Here is a 19,916-nt window from a genome sequence, read left to right on the forward strand (position 1 = left end):
ACCCCACTTGCTGACGACTGAATCAGCCACTGTTGAAAGTCCAGTTGCCGCCACCAATTGGAAAACAAATGATCTAAGTTTATGGTCTTGTTTCCCCAGCAACCCATCTCTTTGATGATCAGCGGCTAGCAACTTACACATTTTTTTTTTAATTTTATTGGGGAACAGCCATGGTCATTGGTTACACATTGCTTTCATGCTACAACGATATAGTTGACTCTTTTTTTAAGGAGGATGCAGTTCACGGCGGCCCATGCAGGGGTTGAACAGGCAACCTTGGTGTTATCAGCACCACGGTCTAGTCAACTGAGCCAATCAGTCACCCCCGACTTACTTGACACCTTTTAAAAACCCTGTTCTCCCCCTCCCACCTCCAAACCGTGTCTTTGGTTCATACCAAGGGCTAAGTTCTCTAATTTGCAAATCATATATGAATAAAACTCTTAATTTTTTTCTGGAACTTTTGTTAACAGAATCAACCAAAAACTTACTCCACTTTTGTTTGTTTTTTTTTTTTAGCTGAGCCATCCAGCTACCTGTTCGCAGCTCAGCAGCTGCTCAGCACTCGAACCGCTATTGCTCAGAGCTCAAACTCTTGAGTGAGCTCTTAACCAACTGAGCCACTTGGCAGACCCTTACAACTTACTCCACTTTTGATGGACATAAAGACTGTTTCCAGTTTTTTGCTAATTATGGACAGTGCTGTGATGAATATTCTTGTACATGTATCCTGATGCATGTTTTCCTGAGGTTTATGTAGGGAAGGTTTGGCTGGGCCACACCTCTTCACATCTTCAGCATTAACAGATGATGCCAAATTGTTTTCCATGGTGCAAGGTGGTTGCATCAACCATAACAATTTACAATCCCAACAGTAGTGTTTCAGTTGTTAGACATCTTCACCAGTACTTGATGATTACATTTTTTTCAAATCATTAAAACAGTATCTCATTGTAGTTTGAAATGTAGTTTAATGTGCATTTCTAGGATTTCTAATGATATTGAACATCATGTTCTATGTTTATTGGCCATTTCCTTTCTCTCGTTTGAAAAGTGTCTGTCTATTCGAGTCATTTGCCCATGTTTCTTCTATTGATTTATCTGTTTCTCGTTGATTTGTAGCTCTTCATATGTCCTGGGCACTAAACCTTAGTCACTTTAACAAGTATTTTGTTAAGCAGGAGTATGTTTTATTTATCTGGCTATTTATCTGTTGATCCTGGAGGTAGAGAGTACAAAATTCTAAATTAGACCAATAAGGATCCTTTAGGATTACAACTTCGATTTCCCTCCACATCTGTCCCACATCTCTCTCCACATCTGTCAAAGTGCTGGAGGCACTTCAGTGAAATTAAGATTTTTCAATGGCTGAGCGGGAAGGTTATAGGCTATTTTTGTTTTGCTTTGTTTCATAAAGAACCAATCACAAGACAGAATGTCGAGTTGTCAGATTTTGATACCTCCAGAGGAGGGCGGGGACGCTTTGAGGTGAACTCGCGGCCCTCTTGTTGGTGACTGGCGCGGGAGAACCTGTTTCTTTTGCCCCAGGTGCTGCCTTGTGATCTGCGCAGATGCTGTGTCTCTCCAGGTTCACGGGAAGTTCTCCGAACTGAGGGCCAAGTTCCGTTGGTTTAAGTCCCTCCAGGCCTGGTACCCAGCCAAGCGCTCGGTTTCTTTACAGCTTTACCTATAGCGCCCCAGAAATGCAAGGTCCCGCCGCTGTGCTAGGAATTACAGTCGGGTAGGCTGGAATGCGCAGCACACCCGAGGTGGTATTTTAGCTGTAGCCACAAGCCTCCTATCCCCCTGTCTTCCCTGCTGAAGGAGTCTCTGGAGAACGTGTCCTGAGGGTGGGAAGTGGGGAGCCACTAAAAGCTTTAGAGATGTCCCCAGATGCGGTGGGCTGGACTTGGGGGCTTCAGCCGGGTCGCCGTTTGCTCCCTGCTCTGTTTCACTGGGACGCGAGCGGGCACAAGCAGGACTTTGGAAACTGTTACTGGAGGTGTTGCAATAGGGGCGCAAGGTCAACACACGCGCTTGGCGCCGCGGCCTGTGGTAGCCCTCCGAGGCTGGTGGGCCACCCCCGCTTCCAGGCCTCGGGCGTCCGAGCGGCCCCCCACAACACGCATTCTCTTCGCGGCTGGACCCGGGCAGAAGCCGCAGGTCACCCGGAGTCCTAGTGCGCTGCCCCGGGTTAGGGGCGGGTCCCGAATAGCTGGGTGCAGGGGCGCGTCACGGGCACCAGTTCCTGATTGGCCGCCGTTGCGGTCACCGGCCGGGCGCACTGGGATTGGCACAGCCCGAGGCCAGAGCCGGAGTAACGGTACTCCGGACGCCGGGTTGCAGTTTGGGAGGCCGAGGGGGTGGCGTCGCCGTCGAGCCCAAAGCCCAAGGTGGGAGCCTGGCCGGGACCCGCGCACCATGCCCTACCTGCTCATCAGCACTCAAATCCGCATAGTGAGTACCACCGCCGACCATTGGGAGTTAGGGCCCGGCCCGGGGCGCGGGGGCTGCGGCTGCACCTTGGTGCCTTCCTCCTAGGCAGCTCCCGCTAGTGTTGGGCCCGGAAACTGCTGGGACACGCCCCCTCGGGCCACGGGGGAGGGAGGCTGGGGATCCGACTTTGCCCGGATCCCTGAACTCGGAGCTCCGGTAGACCCCGCTCCTCCAGCACCGCGAGGGCCAGGTGCGTGCGCCCCGGCGACCCAACGAGTTCCGCGCGCTGGCGGCTCCTGTCCTGCCTGTCCGCGGGAGGACTGAGCCTGCGACAGAGACCCAGGAAGCCCTGGCCTCGCACGTGGATCACTCACTGCTCTAGCAGAGCCGCTCTGCGGGGAGGGGAGGGGGGAGTGGAATAACTTGAGTGAGAGGTTTGGAAAAGAAAAGGACGTACTAAGCTGAAACATCCATGTGCCTGCCCCACCCACAGCCACTAGCTGCACCCTTAGGTACTTCCAGGAAGTGTCTGAGGCCTTAGGAAAGGAAGAGAAGAAAGACCTTCTAGCTCCTGAAGAAAGGGGAGACCGCCGCCGTTGAGGTTAGAGGTGGGGAAAACACCATTCAGGAGTCTGAAGTCACCCTCTTTCTCTGGGCGCAATTTCTTCGTCTAAGGTGCTGGTCGCCCCTGGAGTCCCGTTTTGGCTTCAGAATTATATGACTGGGTCCCCCAGTTGGGCAGCAGGATGCTCCTCTGCCCCTTCCGACTCCCCACTGCGTTGTGATCCATCAGAAAAGACGCAGCTCCCTGGGGGTGAGGGCATCAGGTGGGCTCACCACACCATGGGTCTTGGCAGTACCCTAGGGGAGTGGTTTGAGAACCCATCATTTGTGCAATTGTTAAAATGTGGACTCCTGGGCCTCTTTCCAGACCTCCCAAAACACTCTAAGCCTGGGGCATGGGAATTTAGGAGATTTTTTTTTAATATAGCAGCTTTATCGCTATATAATACACATACCACAGAATTCACCACTTTAAAGTATACAGTTCAATGGGGTTTTCTTTATACATATTCAGAGTCAGTTATCACCATCACATTAATCAATTTTAGAACATTTCCATCACCTTAGCAGTCACTTCTCATTCCCCACCCCCCACCTCCAGCCCTCCAGCCCCAGGTAACCACTTTCTGTAGTCATATGTGGTCTTTCATATATGGCGCCTTTCACTTCAAGTTTTCAAGGTTTATCTGAATTGGAATATGTATCAGTACTCATTCCTTTTTATTGCAAATAAGATTCCATCATATGGCTACACTGCATTTTATTTATCCATCCATCAGATGAAAAATATTTAGGTTGTTTCCACTTTTTGGTTATTAGGAATAATGCTATGAACATTCATGTACAAGTTTTTGTGGGACATTATGTTTTCATTTCTGTTCTCCAGGGGATTCTGATACACACACACACACACACACACACACACACACACACACACACACAGGTGATGGTGCCTGGCATGAGGGTGCCAGTAAAAGAGCTCTGCCCAGATCAGCTTGGATGGGCTCAGGAAGCCTCACACTGCTCAGCTGGCTCATTGACCGGCCCCACCCTTTCCTAGCGTGTGGTCTGCCCTCAGTGTCCCTCACCACCCCATCCAGCCTTTACCTGAAGCTGGCTCAGGGCCAGCTGGCAAGGGAGGAAGGAGAGGCGAGACCTTCCACCTCTACCTGGCAGCCAGTCGAGCAGCTGCTGTGGCTTACCTTGCAGGAGGCGGGCCCCACCATGGTGGGCGATGAGTACTCCGATCCAGAGCTGATGCGGCATCTGGGGGCTTCAAAGAGAAGCGTCCTGGGAAACAACTTGTGAGTAGTGGCATTCCTAAGTATCTTCTCCTCACTGGGCCCTAGACCTGTCCCTGTTCCCTTTACATACCACCACGCCCAAGGACAATGCCACTGCCCAGCCTCAGAGCCCCGCTGCCTGCTTCCTGGGGTCCTGTCCTCTTGTAGGGTCAGTCCCCGTCTGCAGCCTTTCAGCCCCCCCAGGCTTGCTCTGAAAGCTTTCCCATTGGCCCTCTCTTCACAAGAGGCCTCAAGGACAAAGTCAAGTCCCAGGACAAAGTCCCAGGACAGAGTCCAGATTCCTGGAGATAGGACTATGTAAGTGGACTGTTCCTTGCCCTGCCCTCTTATCTCCAAGCTGGACTCTATCAAGGCAAAGATAGGCATAGAGGAAAAGGTTTTTGTCTTGAAGAACTGGCTGAGTAACAAAGGTAAGCCCTAGAAACCAGAAGCAGGCAGCCTGGGTCCTACTTCCAGCTCGGCCAGCTGCCTGGGGGCTTGGCCACTTCCCTTGGCATCCTTTACACCAGCTCCAAGTCTAAAGGGTGAGCATTGCTTTCTTTTCTGGCCCTCTCCCTTCCTATCCCGTAGGCAGGGAGAACCCTGGCTCCAAAGGCTGCAACTCCTGAGAAGGGTCCCCAGAGTGAGCCCCAGTTCAAAGGGGGCAAAGTGGAGACGAGCTGGTGCCAGCACCTTGGGTCAGGGTTGGAGGGTGAAGCCAACCCTCTCCCTTTACCATGAGGCATTTGTCTTGAGATGCCCAGCTTGGGGCTTGAGCCCTTTATCTACTTGATGGCCCTTTATTTTTTTTATTTAAAGATTTTATTGGGGAATTGGGGGAGGAGAACAGCATTGAGGAATCAGGGAGGGGAACAGACAAGTTGCTGTCCTTTTGTTCTTCAGTCTAGTTGTGGAAGACGTCGTTTCACTGGTCCATGTTGATATTATCATTGCGCTTTTCCCGGGTGAGGCAGTCGCTCACCGGCCATTGGACGGTCGCTCACAGCAGCTCATGGCAGCTCATGCCGGCTGGCAACCACTCATGCTGGCTGCCAGCCAACTCACAGTAGCTTATGTCAGCCCACTGCAGCAGGGGCTGCAACCTACCCCATCACCGGTGACTCACAGCAGCCCAGCTCCAGGTTGAGCTGTTGTTCACCATCTTAGCTGTAAAGGGCACAGCATCACTGGCCCTCACGTGGGATCTGAACCGGAGCCCTGCTGCTCAGAGTTGGCATCCCAAGCCAACTCTTAACCAACGTGCCACTCGGCCGGCCCTTGATGACCCTTTAGAATTAATTCACCCCGAAAAAAAAGAAACCAAGCATTCTCTGTGCTAGGGATCGGCTCCCAGAGTCAGGAACTATTGGGTTGTCAGAAAAGTCATGACATTTTGCAACGAAAAACAGAAAAACTACATCATGACTTTTCTGACAACCCAATATTAGGTGCCAACCTGTTACTCCAGGACTGTAGGACAGCCAGGGCAGTAGGAGGGGGCAGAGGCCTAGGGGGCCCTGGTGCGAGCAGGCCATTCTTCCTGCACAGTGCAGCAGCTCAGGGCACGTGGGGCTGTCACCAGACAAACATGAGTTCTACTGTCTTATACCACTGGAAAAGCTACTTAAGCCCTCTAAGTTTTCTCATTTATAAAATGGGAACAATAATGGTGCCTTCCTTGGGTTGTTGAGAAGAATAAATGAGATAATGCATGCAAAGTGCCTAGCAGGGGTTGGGGGGAAGGGAACATACATTTAGCCTGGCATTTGAAGACCCCAGCAAATGCTGGTCATCAAGAGCATTCCTGACCAGGCCTGGTGTTCAGCAGAGACTAGCTTGTATGGGAAGCTTGCACCGTGTATCCCCTCACGCTGCCCCTTCTTCTGTTCACAGCTCTGAATACTTCGTCAATGACCCCCCTCGCATAGTCCTGGACAAGCTGGAACGCAGGGGCTTCCGGGTGCTGAGCATGACAGGGGTGGGCCAGACACTGGTGTGGTGCCTGCACAAGGAGTGACGCTCACACTGAGGAGCAGACAGGGCACCCCTTCTTTGAGTGGTTGCCATGGGCCCCGATCCCAAGCCCCTGTCTCACTCCCTGCCCTGTCCCTCTCTTCCTAAATCATTTTTCCTTGGCCCAGCACCACTGGGCAGTGAAGCCTGCCTCAGCAGGGGGTGGGAAGGGCCGGACCCCTTGTCCTGGTGCTCCCAAGTGCCCCTCCACCTTCTGGCCTGGCTGAGGGCGTTGGAGGAGGCCATGTTCATGGGTAGGCTGAGGGGTTGGCAAGAGCCAGGAGCATGGCCCCTGGACTGGGCGGGTGGGTCTTGTGTAGCTGGTCCAAGCCAATAAAGGGCTGCGATGAGTGGTTGCTCCTCTGCACTGCAGGCTCAGGGACGCTCACTGAGTGGAGCGCCTCTGTGGGTATGTCTACTGCTGGGGAGGGAGAACCCGGCCTGGGCAAAGCCTGGGAACCAGGGCTACACTTGGGCAGGCCAGCACCTTCTACCTATGTATGCAATAGAGGTAGACTCTTAAAAAAAAACTTTATTGGTGATGTTTAGGAAACAGGCTGTGGGTGGATGGGCTGCAGGCTACGTGGGCTGCCCCACCTTGTCTTCCTGTTGCATCTGGGCGATCAGCTGCTGCCTCTCCGAAGCTTGGCGCATGCGCATCATGACCAGGCTTTCATAGTCCCTCTCTGACAGCACTGAGTCCTGGGGGACAGAGGTGGGGAAAGGGGGGGTCAGGGAAGCAGGGCACAGCCCCATAGACTCCAGACTGGAGGACAGGGCCTAGGTGGAGCTACAGTCCAGAGTCAAGGACCCTGGAACTGCCTGTAATCCCAACTCATCCATGTTTCTTTAGAGCAAATGAGTCCCCAAGCCAGCTTCTCAACCCACCTCAACCAGTAATCACCCCCACCCCCCCTTTCTCAGGCCCTTAACTTTTAGTCAGCTCTGTTCATCTTTCCCAGGTGAATCACTTCCTCATGCTCTAGCCAGGCCCTCATCTCCCTTCATTTCCTCTCAGCCCTTTATTTGACACTCCTTTCCTCTACCCCACAGCTTCTGTTTTTCACAAGTTTCCAGTGAAGGGAGGTCATCAGGTGTAGAAATCCACTCAGCTCTGCCAGGCGGAGGCGAGAGCATTTGCCCCCTCCCAGCTGTCCATCTTCCCTGTGGTCTGGCTCCTGCCCAGGACACAGGAGAAGGAAGCCCTGCCCTAGACACAACCCCAATCAGCCCCACCCTAGGAGACAGAAACAAGCATGAGGCCCACTTCCCTCCTAAAAATACACACCAGCGCTCCTGGAAGGCAGGGCCTGGATTTTTCTTTTATGATCTTGCCAGCACAATGCGTAAGATTAAAGAGGACTATATTTTAACAATCAAAAGAATAATAAACAACCACCTCAATGGGCCAAGGCTGTGGGGTGAAGAGGCAGCTTTACAGTGCCACGAGACCTGGGCTGCCAACCCCATGCCCTGATAAGGTCTGCAGTGGGAATTAAATCACTTCCTCCCTCGGCGCAGCTGAAGCTGTGTGAAGTGTGACGCCCACTTGGGTTGGCACAGAAGCAAGCCAGGCCAGGGGGCTACACAGAGACAAAGCTGCGGAGCCCTGTTCTGCAGTACACCGAGCTGGTGCATTCTCACGAAATAAACAGGAGGCAAGTTTGGTGGTCAGTGACCTGGGTGAATAAGAAGGGAGTGGCTGGGGTTAAGAGGCCAGGCCCTGGCCAGCTGGTTTGGAGTAAGGGGTGTACAGAAGCAGGAAATGTTATTCAACCTGGATCCCCTTGCTCCTCCCGACAGCCCCACCCCTCCTCCTCTCTCCTGGGTGTCCGAGGATCGTTGCCCTCCCGGCCAGGCTCACCTACCTAGGCTTGGCCCAGTGCACCGCCAAAATTTCAGGGCAGCCCCATGTGGCCTGAGAAGGGACCTCAAATGAGGCCCAGGCAGCCCATGGGGAAAAACTGGAGCAGAGGGTTGGAGGCAGCAGGACCCAGGCCCTCAGCTGCTCTCTCCTGTCCTGAGGCCATCTGATAAGTCAAGGAAGGATGAGGAAATAAAGCAGCCAGACTGGGTGTCAGGCCAAGGGGAGGGCAATTCTCCCCTCCCCAAGGTAATACTGCTCTGCTGTGAAAACTCAGAGTCACCGTGGCATGCCCCAAGCCCAGCCCTGGGAGGAGCCAGCCCTTTATAGGCATGGGGCTGCTCCCTGTTAACACACCCTCTGCCTCCTTCCCCTCATACCTGTGGGCTCTGCTAATGAGGGTCTGTCACCAGGTCCCAGGACTGAGTCACCCACCCAGCAACAGGTCTCTTCCTTTCCCAACAATTGTTTCAATAACTGCCACCTTCGCTGCGCCCCTCCTTCCCAGACACACTGGGGGCCGGGGAGCCAGGCCTATCTGCTAGGGCCCAGGGCGGTGGGGAAAAAGGAGGCAGCCTGGTGACACACACAGCAGGGCTGTCCCCAGACGAGTCCCCAGAGGAATTTCAGCTCCCCAGCGCCCTGGGGTGTTGGCCACAGCGGCCCCAATCCTTGCATGCGGATGCTGCAATTACCTCAGAGCATGAAACCTGGCTCCCCACCTGACTGAGTCAGCTGAGAACAACAACACACCTCCACGGCACACACCAGCACAACCAGCTGGGCACTAATCAGAGTCGGAGAGCCTTGGCAGAGAGGCACAGAGGCCAGCCAGGGAGAGCGGAAGAGCCGTGGGCCGCGAGGCGCAGGGGCTGGGGAAGGACGGCTGCTCCTGCCAGCCCTCCCCGCCAGCCTGAGAAGATCCATCTCTGACCTCCCCAGAGCCGCCCTCACTCCAGTTCCAGTAAGTGCTGCTTCTTCCTCTTGGGGTTTTTCCACTGACCTATCAAGTAACCAGGCCACTCCTGTCCCTCTGGGAAACTCCTGTTGCCAGCAACTAGCAGTGCTCTGCTCTCCCCTTCCCAGGACCTCGTATCACCGTCAAAGATGCTGGCCCAAGCTCTGTGCTGAGCAGAAAACTGGAGGCCTCTGCTGGAAGCCCACGTGGGCTGTCTCCCTGATGCTCATCATTCACGGCTCCAGTAGGGTCCAGATGGTCCCTTAGCCACTCCTGAACTGGGCTTCTAAGGTGCCAGGCTGGTCTGCTGGCTCCCTGGGTCCCATGGAGACCTGGCGGAAAGGCTCCTTCCGCAATGCCTCCTTCTTCAAGCGGCTGAGCCTAGGGCGGCCGAGGCGACTCCGACGACAGGGCAGCGTGTTGAGCCAGGCCAGCATGGCTGGCGGGGACCATGAGGAGTACAGCAACCGAGAGGTCGTCCGGGAGCTTCAAGGGAGGCCGGATGGCCGGCGCCTACCACTGTGGGGGGACGAGCAGCCCCGAGCCACGCTGCTGGCCCCACCCAAGCCCCCACGCCTCTACCGCCTCTACGGAGAGAGCTCCAGCTGCCCCAACATCCTGGAGCCCCCCCCTGCCTACACCACTGCCTACTCGACTACCCTGCCCTCAGCACTCTCCCTGGGAGGCGCCCTCCATGAATACTCTGAGGAGGAACTTTTGGACACCCCCACCTTCCAGAGGACACCTGCTCCGGACCTCAATGACCCCTTCTTCTCCTTCAAAGTGGACCTGGGGATTTCACTTCTTGAGGAAGTTCTACAGATGCTGAGGGAGCAATTTCCCAGTGAGCCCAGCTTCTGAATGGGGTGAGGGGTGGGCAGAGGTGGGGTGACTGGAAGAGCTGGAAGCCTGGGGACCGCAGGGAAGGAGGGCATAGTTGTGGATTAAGAAAAAGGTGGAGATAGGAATCCAGGGCCCTGCCTGCCCTCTGGGTCCTCAATAGTCCTCCAGGTCACCCCAGAGTGGATGGACAGGAGCAGAGGCAAGCTGGAAATGTTGCTGACAAGAGCTCTGAAGGCAGCTGGCTAGGCTGGGACCAGGCAGAGGCCAGCAGAGGGGGAGGGCAGCACAAGGTGTGAGTCAGGCAGTGGAGGACACACAGACTAGACAGATCAGATGGGTGCCCCCCACCCCCACCCCCCAGTCCTCTCTGTAGCCACTACCAACAGAGAGAGGTTACAGGACAGGTCTAGGCAAAAGCAGTCCAACTCAGGCAGAAGAGGAAGGTGGGGAAACCTGAGGGGAGAGGGGACAGACAGGCTTGACCTCGTCCAATATGGCAGCCACTAGCTACACGTGGCTGTTTACATTTAAATAACTGAAACTAAGTAAAATTAAAAAATTTAGCTCCTCAGCTGCACTAGCTGCATATCAAATGCTCAGCAGCCATACCTGACAAACAGCTACCACAGAGGACAGGTCAGGGCGGACATTAACATCATGAGAAAGCTCTGTTGGAGAGCGCTGGCCTAGACCATGGCTGGAACCAGCAGTGACATGATGGGGAAAGGGAGGCATAGGAGCCTGCAGCAGCAGGGAGGGGCTGGCAGAGTAGGGAGAGCGAGGCATGCAGAGATACGAAGTATAGGAGTATAACTCGGGAAGAAGGCCACACAAATCATTAGCAGGAAAGGGGGCATGAGAGACTCATGCTGCCAACACAGCTGCCTGGAGCGCTGCCTGAGGAAGGTGGCTCCAGGGAATGCCAACTGAAGGCACAGGCACAGCTTGCAAAGGGCCACTATGGGGAGTCCCCAGCATTACTAACGATGGAAGCCCTTGGGAAATGCAGCAAAAACAGCGGCAGATTTCTCTCCTTCCAGCCACCATGAGAACATAGGAGGACTGACCAGGGGATGGACAAGAAATTCGTGGCTGTTACTGTGACGTGATCTCTAGAACCCTCCACAGCGACTGGGGAGCGCTGCTTTGCCTGAACCCTCTGCCGATGTGGGCCTACCACCCAGGGCTGAGCTCACTGGGTTGAGGCCACGCACTGTGCTGCTGCCCCACGCTGTGGCCTGGCCAGAAGACCTGAAACCGTAGCCCAGGTCAGCTGGGCCCTGTGGTTCTGCACGCCAGGCCTTTCCAAGCGTGGAGAGGGGCAGAGGGATGCTTCGATGCACACTGCTTCCACAACTCAAATCTGTGCCTCCGTCTTCTCTCCTCCTGTGAGGATGTGCCCAGAGGAAAGGCTCCCCTCTGGATGCAGGAGATAATGAATAAAGTTCCGTGTAACAGCCTTTGGAGTGTCACCTGGGCTGTAAAATACTGGGACTTAACGGTGGGAGAATGAGCTCTCTAAAGAAAGATCTCAAGTTGGGCTCAGACCAGTTCCTTTTCCTCCTCTGTCGAGGGTCTGGGATACACTCCCGGAGAGCTTCCAGTTCTCATTTCTCATGGCCAGGTGAGGGGCATGTAGGGGGGCAGGGGTGGCATGACAGGCAATGAGAGCACAGGCCTTGCTGACTCACCGGGCATTCTGCTCACAGAGGGGGCTGTGAACACATTAGCCTGAGGCTGCCACGCAGACCCCCAGGCCATTTCGGAGAAGGGACAGCTCTTGGACCCAAAGTTCTCTGTCCACCAAAGTGGGGCAGGTGTGACCAGGGCTGCTGTGTGTGTGTGTGTGTGTGTGTGTGTGTGTGTGTGTGTGTGTGTTGCTAAACAAGTCTTCATGGAGCTATGAGGATGAAGAGCTAGCACTGGGGGCATGTATCTGCTGAAGTCTGTGCTTCACCATGAGTCAGGCACCCAGGCAGCGAGTGCCCCAATGTCAGCAGGGTACCCAGTGTTATTTCTAGGGACGAGGTATTGCCTCTTGACAGTAGGTCCTGTCTGGGGCAGCCACAGACACACCTGGAAAGTGAGTGGAGGAAGGGAGCAGCTGCCTGCCTCCTCTGCCCCTTCCTCACAGCACCGCACCAGGCTGTCTAAGTGCCAAATGCTTCATATCACACGAAGCAGCCTGCAGGCCAGAAAAACCCCTTTGGGTGATGAATGTCTCCAACAGGAGACCAGGACGTGGAATAGAGGTAAGGTCTAAGCATTCTGTGTGGGGCAGGGCCTGCTGGCACTCAGAGGGAAACGGGTCAGCATGGAATCCTAGTCCTCCCACTCTGGCTGGCAGACCTGACAATCTCTCCCCACTCCTGATGACCTGGATTTGCGAGGACAGGGCCCTGAGAAGAGCCCAGATGGGAAAAGGTCCCCCAAACCCTGAATAGATCCAGCTGAGTAAGGCTTGGCTCTTTACCTGTGACAGTTCTGGGTGGCGGGGGTCCTTCATGCCCTGGGGCCGTCCCTCCAACCAGGAAATCTTCAGAGGGTTATCGACCAGGCCCACTTCATTCTGGACAGCCAGCTCCTGCCAAACACAGCATCTAGTTAGTCACATCATTCTCGTCAGCTATAAAGTGGCTTTCTATACCCCCACAGAAAGTACCAGAACCAGCACTCTCGTCCTCTAAGCAAAGCACAGTAGTGTGCTGAAGCTTTGACCCTCCTCATGGGGCAGTGGGAGAAGGGGGAAGGGCAGTGTGGGGCCTCAACCTGGAGGCGTGCCAGCTCCCACTGGAGGGTGGAGGACGTGGAGCCAGGCAGCAGGAAACCAAGTTGGTCTGTGCGCTCCTTCATCCCAGAACATTCTCCCACCCATCCTTTCATTCACTGTGCCTGTGCTCCCAGGAGTCAGGGGACCTTGGCTCTGAGCTGGCCCAGAGATCCCCTGGGGAGTGTGGATACCTAAGCTCAAGGTCCCTGCAGAATTGGGTCCCTACCCTGGAACAGCAGGGCTGGCAGTGGCTCCCAAAGCCTCATGCAGCACTCACCGCAGCCTTGACAGTGGCAAACTCCACCACGGCAGTGCCTGCCTTCTTCCTGGAAAGCACCAGGTTGAGCACCTCTCCATACTGTGGGGACAAGAAAGGCCCAGCTCATGCCAGAGACAAGCCTGAGGCGCATCGGGGTATGTCCAGCTGGGGGACAACTTCTTGTTGCTAAGTTCCCAGAGAGAGGAGATCAGAGATGGGAAGGAAAGAATTTTTTTTCCATGAATGCAGAACAGTAAAGGAAGTTGGGCAAAGGACTGGGGACTTAGACTGGCAAGCACACAGCAGCCTCGATGACTGAAGGTGGTGACGAGGATGGGGTTTTTATGCCAGATGCCCACTTCCTCTCTCCCATACGCTCAGCTAAGCCCTCTGCTTCTAAGGGCAACCTGGGCAGTGAAAGGCAAGACATGGCTACACGAGTAAGAGGAAGCCTGGGGGGAAGCCAGGCTGTCCTGTGGTCTATGAGATAGGAAAACAAGGCAGCGGGAGGAGTTAAGGGAAGTTTAGGCACGGAGAGCCTGGGGTCTGGACCGAGGTGATGGGAAAGAGGGAAGCCAGCAGGGCAGACCTTCTGAAGAAGCTGCAGGAGGACATCTCTGGAGTAGCCACCTTGTGACTCATCCTCCTTCTTGCACTTCCACTTCAGCTGAAAAGACAACGGTGGGCATCACCACTGAACACTGACCTTCGCCTGAACAGCACCAGACCCCACACCTCAGCTTTACAGTCTGAGCAGACACCCTCCTGGTCTTCAAGTCACTAGTAATCTAGGGAGCGTCCCCCAAAATGTTCCACTTGAAAATGGACAAGCAGGGCAGCCACGTTTCTTGGCCTACAAGATGCTCTCTTGGAGGGCTTCTGGGGGTGCTGCCTGCAGCCGACAGGGCTGAGAGGAGCCTTCCATGGCAAGTAAGAGGCCATCCTGATCCGCAGGCAGCAGGAGGATGGAAGGATGTGGGCAATGGCACAGCTCCCGGGGACCCACTGTCACCACCAGAACTCCTTGAGCCACTGAATACATCTGCTCTTGCTGAGAGGAGGTGGTGTGGGGTGACCCATGGATCCTGCAGGACTCACCTTTAGCTTGGGGGTTCCTTCAGGATTTTCTGCCTTTCCTAGAAAATTTGGGGAAATTCGCAAGGTAGAATATGAGGGGGCCAGAAAGTCTCCCAAAGGAGACATAGCCCAAGGCCTGAAGGACCTAGAAAAGGTCACTCCTGACCAAGGGCAGCATCGGCCCCCTGCTGAGGACAGAGGCAATCCCACCCCCATCGCCAGGAACTGCCACCCCAGGGATGATCGGCCCAGCTGCCTGAAGGCCACAGTTAGCATTAGCACTCTGCCAATGAAGGGCTGTGAACACCTTCTGAGGACAGGAGGTAGAGGGACAGACCACACAGTTCTACTAAAGTATCTACTAAAGTAAAGTAAAGATACTTTAGTAGAACTGTGTGGTCTGTCCCTCTACCTCCTTTCCCCTGGTGACCTGCTCCAATATAGAGCCTTTCCCCTGGTGACCTGCTCCAATATAGAGACAGCTCTGCTTGGCACTAAGAGATACCAGGCCAGGAGATCTCAGACAGGGTAAAAAGCAAACAGGCCCCAGAAAACTGGTAGGAAGAAGGGACAGGTGGCATATGTCCGAGTGGCATGTCCTGGGGTTCCAGCAGGTGGAAGCCTCCACAGAGACTCCACTGAGCAGCCAGTGTGGCCTCTCTGGGCATCTGGAGCCGCCTCAGAGCAGGAAGCAGGTGGGGGTGATGAACCCTCACCTCTCAACCTCTGCTCCCGTTCCTTGCGTATCTGCTCCTGGATCAGCCTCTGCTCTTTCTCCAGCTGCCGGGAACCCTCTTCTCGCAGGCGTACGATCTGCAGAGCGGGGGTTGGGGGTGACAATTCTGTGCAGATCCAATTCCAGGTTGGCTCACCTTGTAAAGGTCCCTGGGAGGTTTCACCTGCGAGCTAGGGCTCAGTAACCTGTGGGTGGGACAGATTACCCAGATCCCACAGCAGAAGGTGGGTGGGCATGCCCTCCCTAGCCAGCACAGCCGCCTAGGTCCACCCTCCCCCACCTCCTGCACATGGCCTCAGGCCCCATGCCTGGATGCTCACCTCCTGCTCTAGCGTCCTGGTGCTCCGGCTCTCCTCCTCCTCCTCACTGCCCTGGGCCTGAGCCTGAGCCTGCCGCTCCCGGGCCTCCAGGTCTAGGCACAAGGGTTAAATGACCCCATGGCTGGTCTGAGAAGTTTCTACATGGCCTCTGCCCACCCAGTTCTGGCTGCTTCCCCAGTCTCACATAGGATGACACCATACAGTAACTTTGGCCGCTCCCTCCATGCCCATGTGCTCCTCAATTAATTTCCATTGGGAAATGTCACAGCATGGAAGAAGTATAGGTTCCAGCTGCGTGGCCAGGGTCTGGAAGAGTTAAATCAGCTCACACTGACCAAGCTGGTTCTCTGATCAGTGAACAGGGTGTGGGTGGGTGCTTATGTCAGCAGCCCAGGGCCATGTGGCAGGGATACCTGTGGGTGGGGCTGCTGGCCTCTTTTCCTGTGGTTTGGCACCACAGCCTGACCTGCGACCTTGCCTTGGCTTTGCTGCTTTTCCCACCACTGAGCTCAGGTAGCCTGCTTCACCTCTCCCCGCAGCTCATTTACCAAGCCCCACTGTGGACCCAGCTACAGCGGCTCCTAAGGAACGGCAGATTTTGTGCAAGGTCCTGGAGCCCTTCCTGCCTTCCAAGGGAAACTTGTTTGTGGCCCTGTGCAAGGCCAGCTGCTGTGACAAACCCTTCTCTCAGGCCTGGGACTCACTGCTTTCTTTTCTGTGTACTTTACTTACTTAGAATCTCCAATTTGTTTGTTTTTGATAGATGGATGTACTGGGATGGTATATGTGTATGTACATATTAAGTATATGGATATCAAGTAGGCGAGAAGAAGGGGAGAAAATCAAGTGAAGAATGCCTGGACCAATCTTACTGGAGAGATGGAAATGTTCTAAAATTGATTTACAGTCATAGTAGCTATGTTTGGTAAGTTTACTAAAATTATTGAATTGTAAGCTTGAAATGGGTTGATGTTATGATATACAAAATACACCTCAATAAAGCTGTGTTAAAAAAGAAGAATGCCGGGCCAGCCGAGTGGCATGTTGGTTAAGAGTTGGCTTGGGACACCAGCTCTGAGCAGCAGGGCCCCGGTTCGGATCCCACATGAGGACCAGTGATGCTGCGTCCTCTACAGCTAAGATGGTGAACAACAGCTCAACCTGGAGCTGGGCTGCCGTGAGTTGCCGGCAACGGCGTAGGCGGCAGCGGGGCTCGCCAGCAGCGGGCGTGCGAGCACTTTCGTGAGCTGCCATGAGCCATTGAGAGCGGCTGTCCAATGGCTGGTGGGCAACTGCCTGACCTGGGAAGAGTGCAGTGATAATACCAACATGGGCCAGTGAAGTGACATCCTCTACAACTAGACTGAAGAACAAAAGGACAGCAACTTGTCGGTTCCCCTCCCCCAATTCCCCAATAAAATCTTTAAAAAAAAAAAAAATGCCTGAACATCCTGGACCTCCTTGGAGCCTTCTCAGGGACTTCTCAGAGTGAAAGCTCTATGCAGAAATGAGGCTGGGACAAATAAAAAGATCCAGGATGGCATGGTGAACCAGAAAAAGGATCTACTACTGCGTGGGTTTAAATCCCAGTTCCAGCAAGTTCTCATCCTTGTGGGGCCTTAGCTTCTTTGTCTACAAAAAATGGGTTTAGTAATACCCACCTCATTGGATCACTGTGATAATTAAAGGAGACAATAAAACATTTGTCACAGTGCTTAGCTAATGGTAGATCTGTCACTGTTATTATTCCCGAGTGTCCTTCAGACCCACCCCTGAAAACAGGGTTCTGCCCAGAGCCGGGGCCAAGAGGCTTCGAGATGCTGGAACTGAACCTCCAGGAAGAAACGTGAGGGAGCTTCATGAAAACAGCCCCGGGAAACCACAGGCCACCCAGTACCACGATGTCACCTACCAAGCTTCACTTTCTTCCTTTTCTCATCAAGTTTCTGGGTCCTCTCTGCTGCCTGCTTCTTGGCTTTCCTGACCTTGTCATAGGCGGCCTGGCAGGAGAAAGGAGCACCAAGGAACAGTCAGCCAGAGAACACGCACAGGGCCCAGCCGCCTTCCTGGCCCCACCTGGGCCTAGCCCCAGGGTCATCAGGAGGCAGTCTGGTGACCAGGTCTCCAGACTGGGACAGCAAGGACTGTGCCATGTGGCAGAGTATAGAGGACTAAGGCTGAAGCACCACAGTGCTCTCTCACTGGGAGCAATTCAGACAGAGGAGGATGTGCTTACCCTGGCTGCAGCGTCGGTCAGTACCTCCAAGGCCTGAGAAAGCTGGTGGAAGAGTTCAGCTAAACACAAGGATTAAAAAAGAGAGAGGAGAAAAATCAAGTTAGACTTGGTGATGGTGTGCTTCCTCAAAGAAGCACCTCAAAGAAGCCATGGGCTGGCAGAAAAGCTGACATCAGCAGATGGCGGACCATCAAGGAAGGCTGAGCGCATAAGCAACCGACCAGGTGCCCCTAACATGGGAAGCCAGGCTGTGTGCACCAGCATTCCACAGCACTCCCACGGGAGCGAAGGTGGGGAAACACCAGGCCCAGGTGAGCCGGCCTCCTCCTCCCCATGCCTAGGAGAGTCTCACCTGCTCTGGGATTATCCGGATTTTTGTCTGGGTGGCAGGAGAGGGCCTTCTGTCTATATGCCTTCTTCACCTGGAAGAGTCAGAACAGGTGGTCGATCATTCACTCTCTCACCCTGGGATGGACAGGAAAACCTTGCTAAAGCGATAAGGGAAATCCAGAAAGTGCTCCCTACCCCTAAGAGGCTGCTGGCTCCCATGCTGAGACAGTCACCTCACAACCACCGAGGAGGTTTACAGTGGAGGAGGCAGAGGCCACAGGGGGAGCCAGCAGGGGCGGTAGGCCTACTTCCTGCCGATAGGTCACCCAGTCTCAGCACCATGGATGTCAAAGGGCTCCTGGCAGGGGCAGGTTCTCTACAACCACTTGGAAACAGGCACTCTCATACACTCCTGGTGGGCATGTACCCTGGGGCAACCTTTCTGGAGAAAAATTTCACCATTCAAATTTGAAAATGTACTTTCCCTTTGACCCACTCGTAGGAATACGGACTTGTAGAAGTATGCTGAAATAAACATATAGGATGTATAGGATGCCCTCCGCACCATGGTTTATGTTAGCCCCCAACTGGAACCAACCAAAATCTCCATCAACAGGGAGACCCATTAAAAAAATTATGATAGATGTCTGCATGTGCTAAATAGGAAGATCTTGAAGTCCTCATCACAAGAAAATAAATAATTCTATAACTATGTGTGGTGATGGATGTTAACTAGACTTGTGCTCATTTTGCAATATGAACAAATATTGAATCATTATGTTGTATACCTGACACCTGAAATTAATACAATGTTATATGTCAATTATACCATACACTTCAATGTATATAGTGTGTGAAAAAAACAAGGCTTAGAACAGTGTATGTAATATAATCTACTTTGGGGTTTAAAATAAAAAAAACAAATAAATAAAATATAAATAGAGCTACTCGGGTCTGTGCGTAGCCTTTGTTTTCTTTTTCCCTCAAAGCAATCATAAAAAACATAAGAGTGGTTTCTTTTACAGACAGGCTGAAGGTAGAAAGGAAGGAAACATTTACTTCTCATTTTATACCATTCTGTAGTTCAAATTTTCAAACCTTAAACAAGTCTTATTTTACTATCATTTTTTTCTAGTCAACAGAGGTAATCTGGGTGCGAAGGTTATGTCCATTTTTAGTTTTTATCTTTGCATCTCTCTGAATTGAAAAAAAAAAAAGTAGCAATTTTTATATTAGTAAAAACGAACAGCTATCAGGATTCTCTTTCATGTATCACCCAGTCGGCTGTTTTAAGGGAAGGGAGCAAACAAAATCCCAGAACCTGCCCTCTGGTTCCTGAGGCCTTGCCCTTACTGCTGCCTGCACCTTACATCCTGCTCAAACCTCCTGGGAGGAGGCGCCTCTGGACCGGGAACTTCCCTTTCTCAGACGGGACTAATAAATACTTCTACAGAGACTGTCCTAAATAAGGACCTAGGGAGGGAGGGCCTGTAGGCAAGTGCGTCCCTGCACTCCCCTCACCCGCCCAGAAAAACTGGGCAGCCGCCTAGGCCTTATGGCTGTGCTGCCACCTGCTGGGCCATGGCAGCACCACACCTTCACCGGCCAGGGCCGTCCGGCCCACCTGGTTCTCTCCTGGCTGACTGAGCAGGAGGCAGCAGGAACTACTCCCAGGACAGGTCTTGAGCAGCAACGGTGGCGTAGTCATTCCTCCCTGTCTTCCCACCTTCCCAATCGCCCACCTATGCTCACCTGGTGCACCCGATCACGTCTCCACCCCAACCGAGGTTTTCACCATTCAAAAATAACAATAGCAACAAGGAAATCTACCTGTTTTCACTACCAAAAAAAGGGGAGGTGACAGTTTTATATATAGTGTTACATTTGAAATGTCATGTTTGCTCGTTAGCCCCCTTGTCATTTGTCTTTTCTCCCTTCCTCTTTCTTTTGCCTCCTCCATTGTGCCCTCGGTTTCATTTCCTTTTTGGTTTAAATCAGGCCTTTAGTACGTATTCTTTGTATTTTGGGGTCCTTCATTTTTATTTTTTTTCAGTAAGTAAAACAATACAAAAAAATGTATAAGGAGAAAGAGAAAAAAACTAATGTTCATTCCTCATTTCCCCAGCCCTCTCTTCAAGGTTCCAATGTTAACTGGATGGTGGGTCATTCCAACATATATAAGCACCAAACGCACTACAGGAGTCTTTGGGTTTTGTTCTGCCTCTCT

The 19,916-nt window shown here is 53.3% G+C and overlaps 3 protein-coding genes across 4 annotated transcripts in view; 2 read left to right on the top strand and 1 right to left on the bottom strand.

Moving 5' to 3' along the window:
• The first annotated feature begins 561 nt into the window (after positions 1 to 561).
• On the top strand, positions 562 to 6,668 carry GCHFR (GTP cyclohydrolase I feedback regulator). The gene is made up of 3 exons (XM_019644988.1): positions 562 to 2,457; positions 4,210 to 4,304; positions 6,177 to 6,668. Exons 1-3 carry the CDS (start codon positions 1,894 to 1,896, stop codon positions 6,298 to 6,300), a joined length of 783 nt encoding a protein of 260 aa, XP_019500533.1. The 5' UTR covers positions 562 to 1,893; the 3' UTR covers positions 6,301 to 6,668.
• A 140-nt stretch (positions 6,669 to 6,808) lies between these two features.
• Positions 6,809 to 19,916, bottom strand: part of DNAJC17 (DnaJ heat shock protein family (Hsp40) member C17) — a 37,016-nt gene continuing 23,908 nt past the window's right edge. The window contains exons 2-11 of the mRNA XM_019644987.1: positions 17,712 to 17,781; positions 17,360 to 17,418; positions 17,036 to 17,123; positions 15,124 to 15,215; positions 14,784 to 14,880; positions 14,089 to 14,126; positions 13,580 to 13,657; positions 13,009 to 13,089; positions 12,435 to 12,545; positions 6,809 to 6,998 (exon numbers count right to left, since the gene is read on the bottom strand). Coding sequence (XP_019500532.1) covers positions 6,876 to 6,998; positions 12,435 to 12,545; positions 13,009 to 13,089; positions 13,580 to 13,657; positions 14,089 to 14,126; positions 14,784 to 14,880; positions 15,124 to 15,215; positions 17,036 to 17,123; positions 17,360 to 17,418; positions 17,712 to 17,781 — 837 coding nt within the window. The 3' untranslated portion in view covers positions 6,809 to 6,875. The remainder of the gene's footprint in view (positions 6,999 to 12,434; positions 12,546 to 13,008; positions 13,090 to 13,579; positions 13,658 to 14,088; positions 14,127 to 14,783; positions 14,881 to 15,123; positions 15,216 to 17,035; positions 17,124 to 17,359; positions 17,419 to 17,711; positions 17,782 to 19,916) is intronic.
• Positions 8,166 to 11,074, top strand: CUNH15orf62 (chromosome unknown C15orf62 homolog). Of its 2 annotated transcripts, none has more exons than XM_019644989.1 (2): positions 8,166 to 9,124; positions 9,247 to 11,074. In XM_019644989.1, the coding sequence occupies exon 2, from the start codon at positions 9,443 to 9,445 to the stop codon at positions 9,977 to 9,979; it is 537 nt and encodes a 178-aa protein (XP_019500534.1). In that variant the 5' UTR covers positions 8,166 to 9,124; positions 9,247 to 9,442; the 3' UTR covers positions 9,980 to 11,074. The 2 variants fall into 2 exon arrangements, with proteins under 2 accessions (XP_019500534.1, XP_019500535.1); XM_019644990.1 differs by lacking the exon at positions 8,166 to 9,124 and having other exon boundaries at positions 9,421 to 9,962; positions 11,002 to 11,033.

Source organism: Hipposideros armiger, unplaced genomic scaffold, assembly GCF_001890085.2.
Source record: "Hipposideros armiger isolate ML-2016 unplaced genomic scaffold, ASM189008v1 scaffold_92, whole genome shotgun sequence".
Classification (NCBI taxonomy): Eukaryota; Metazoa; Chordata; class Mammalia; order Chiroptera; family Hipposideridae; genus Hipposideros; species Hipposideros armiger.

Bases quoted from the DNA above. Each gene is read 5' to 3' on its own strand.
- GCHFR (XM_019644988.1), top strand. From the start codon at position 1,894: ATGCGGTGGGCTGGACTTGGGGGCTTCAGCCGGGTCGCCGTTTGCTCC. The intron at 2,458-4,209 runs GTGAGTACCACC...CTTACCTTGCAG, and splicing joins TCAGCACTCAAATCCGCATA to GAGGCGGGCCCCACCATGGT. The intron at 4,305-6,176 runs GTGAGTAGTGGC...TTCTGTTCACAG, and splicing joins AGCGTCCTGGGAAACAACTT to CTCTGAATACTTCGTCAATG.
- CUNH15orf62 (XM_019644989.1), top strand. From the start codon at position 9,443: ATGGAGACCTGGCGGAAAGGCTCCTTCCGCAATGCCTCCTTCTTCAAG.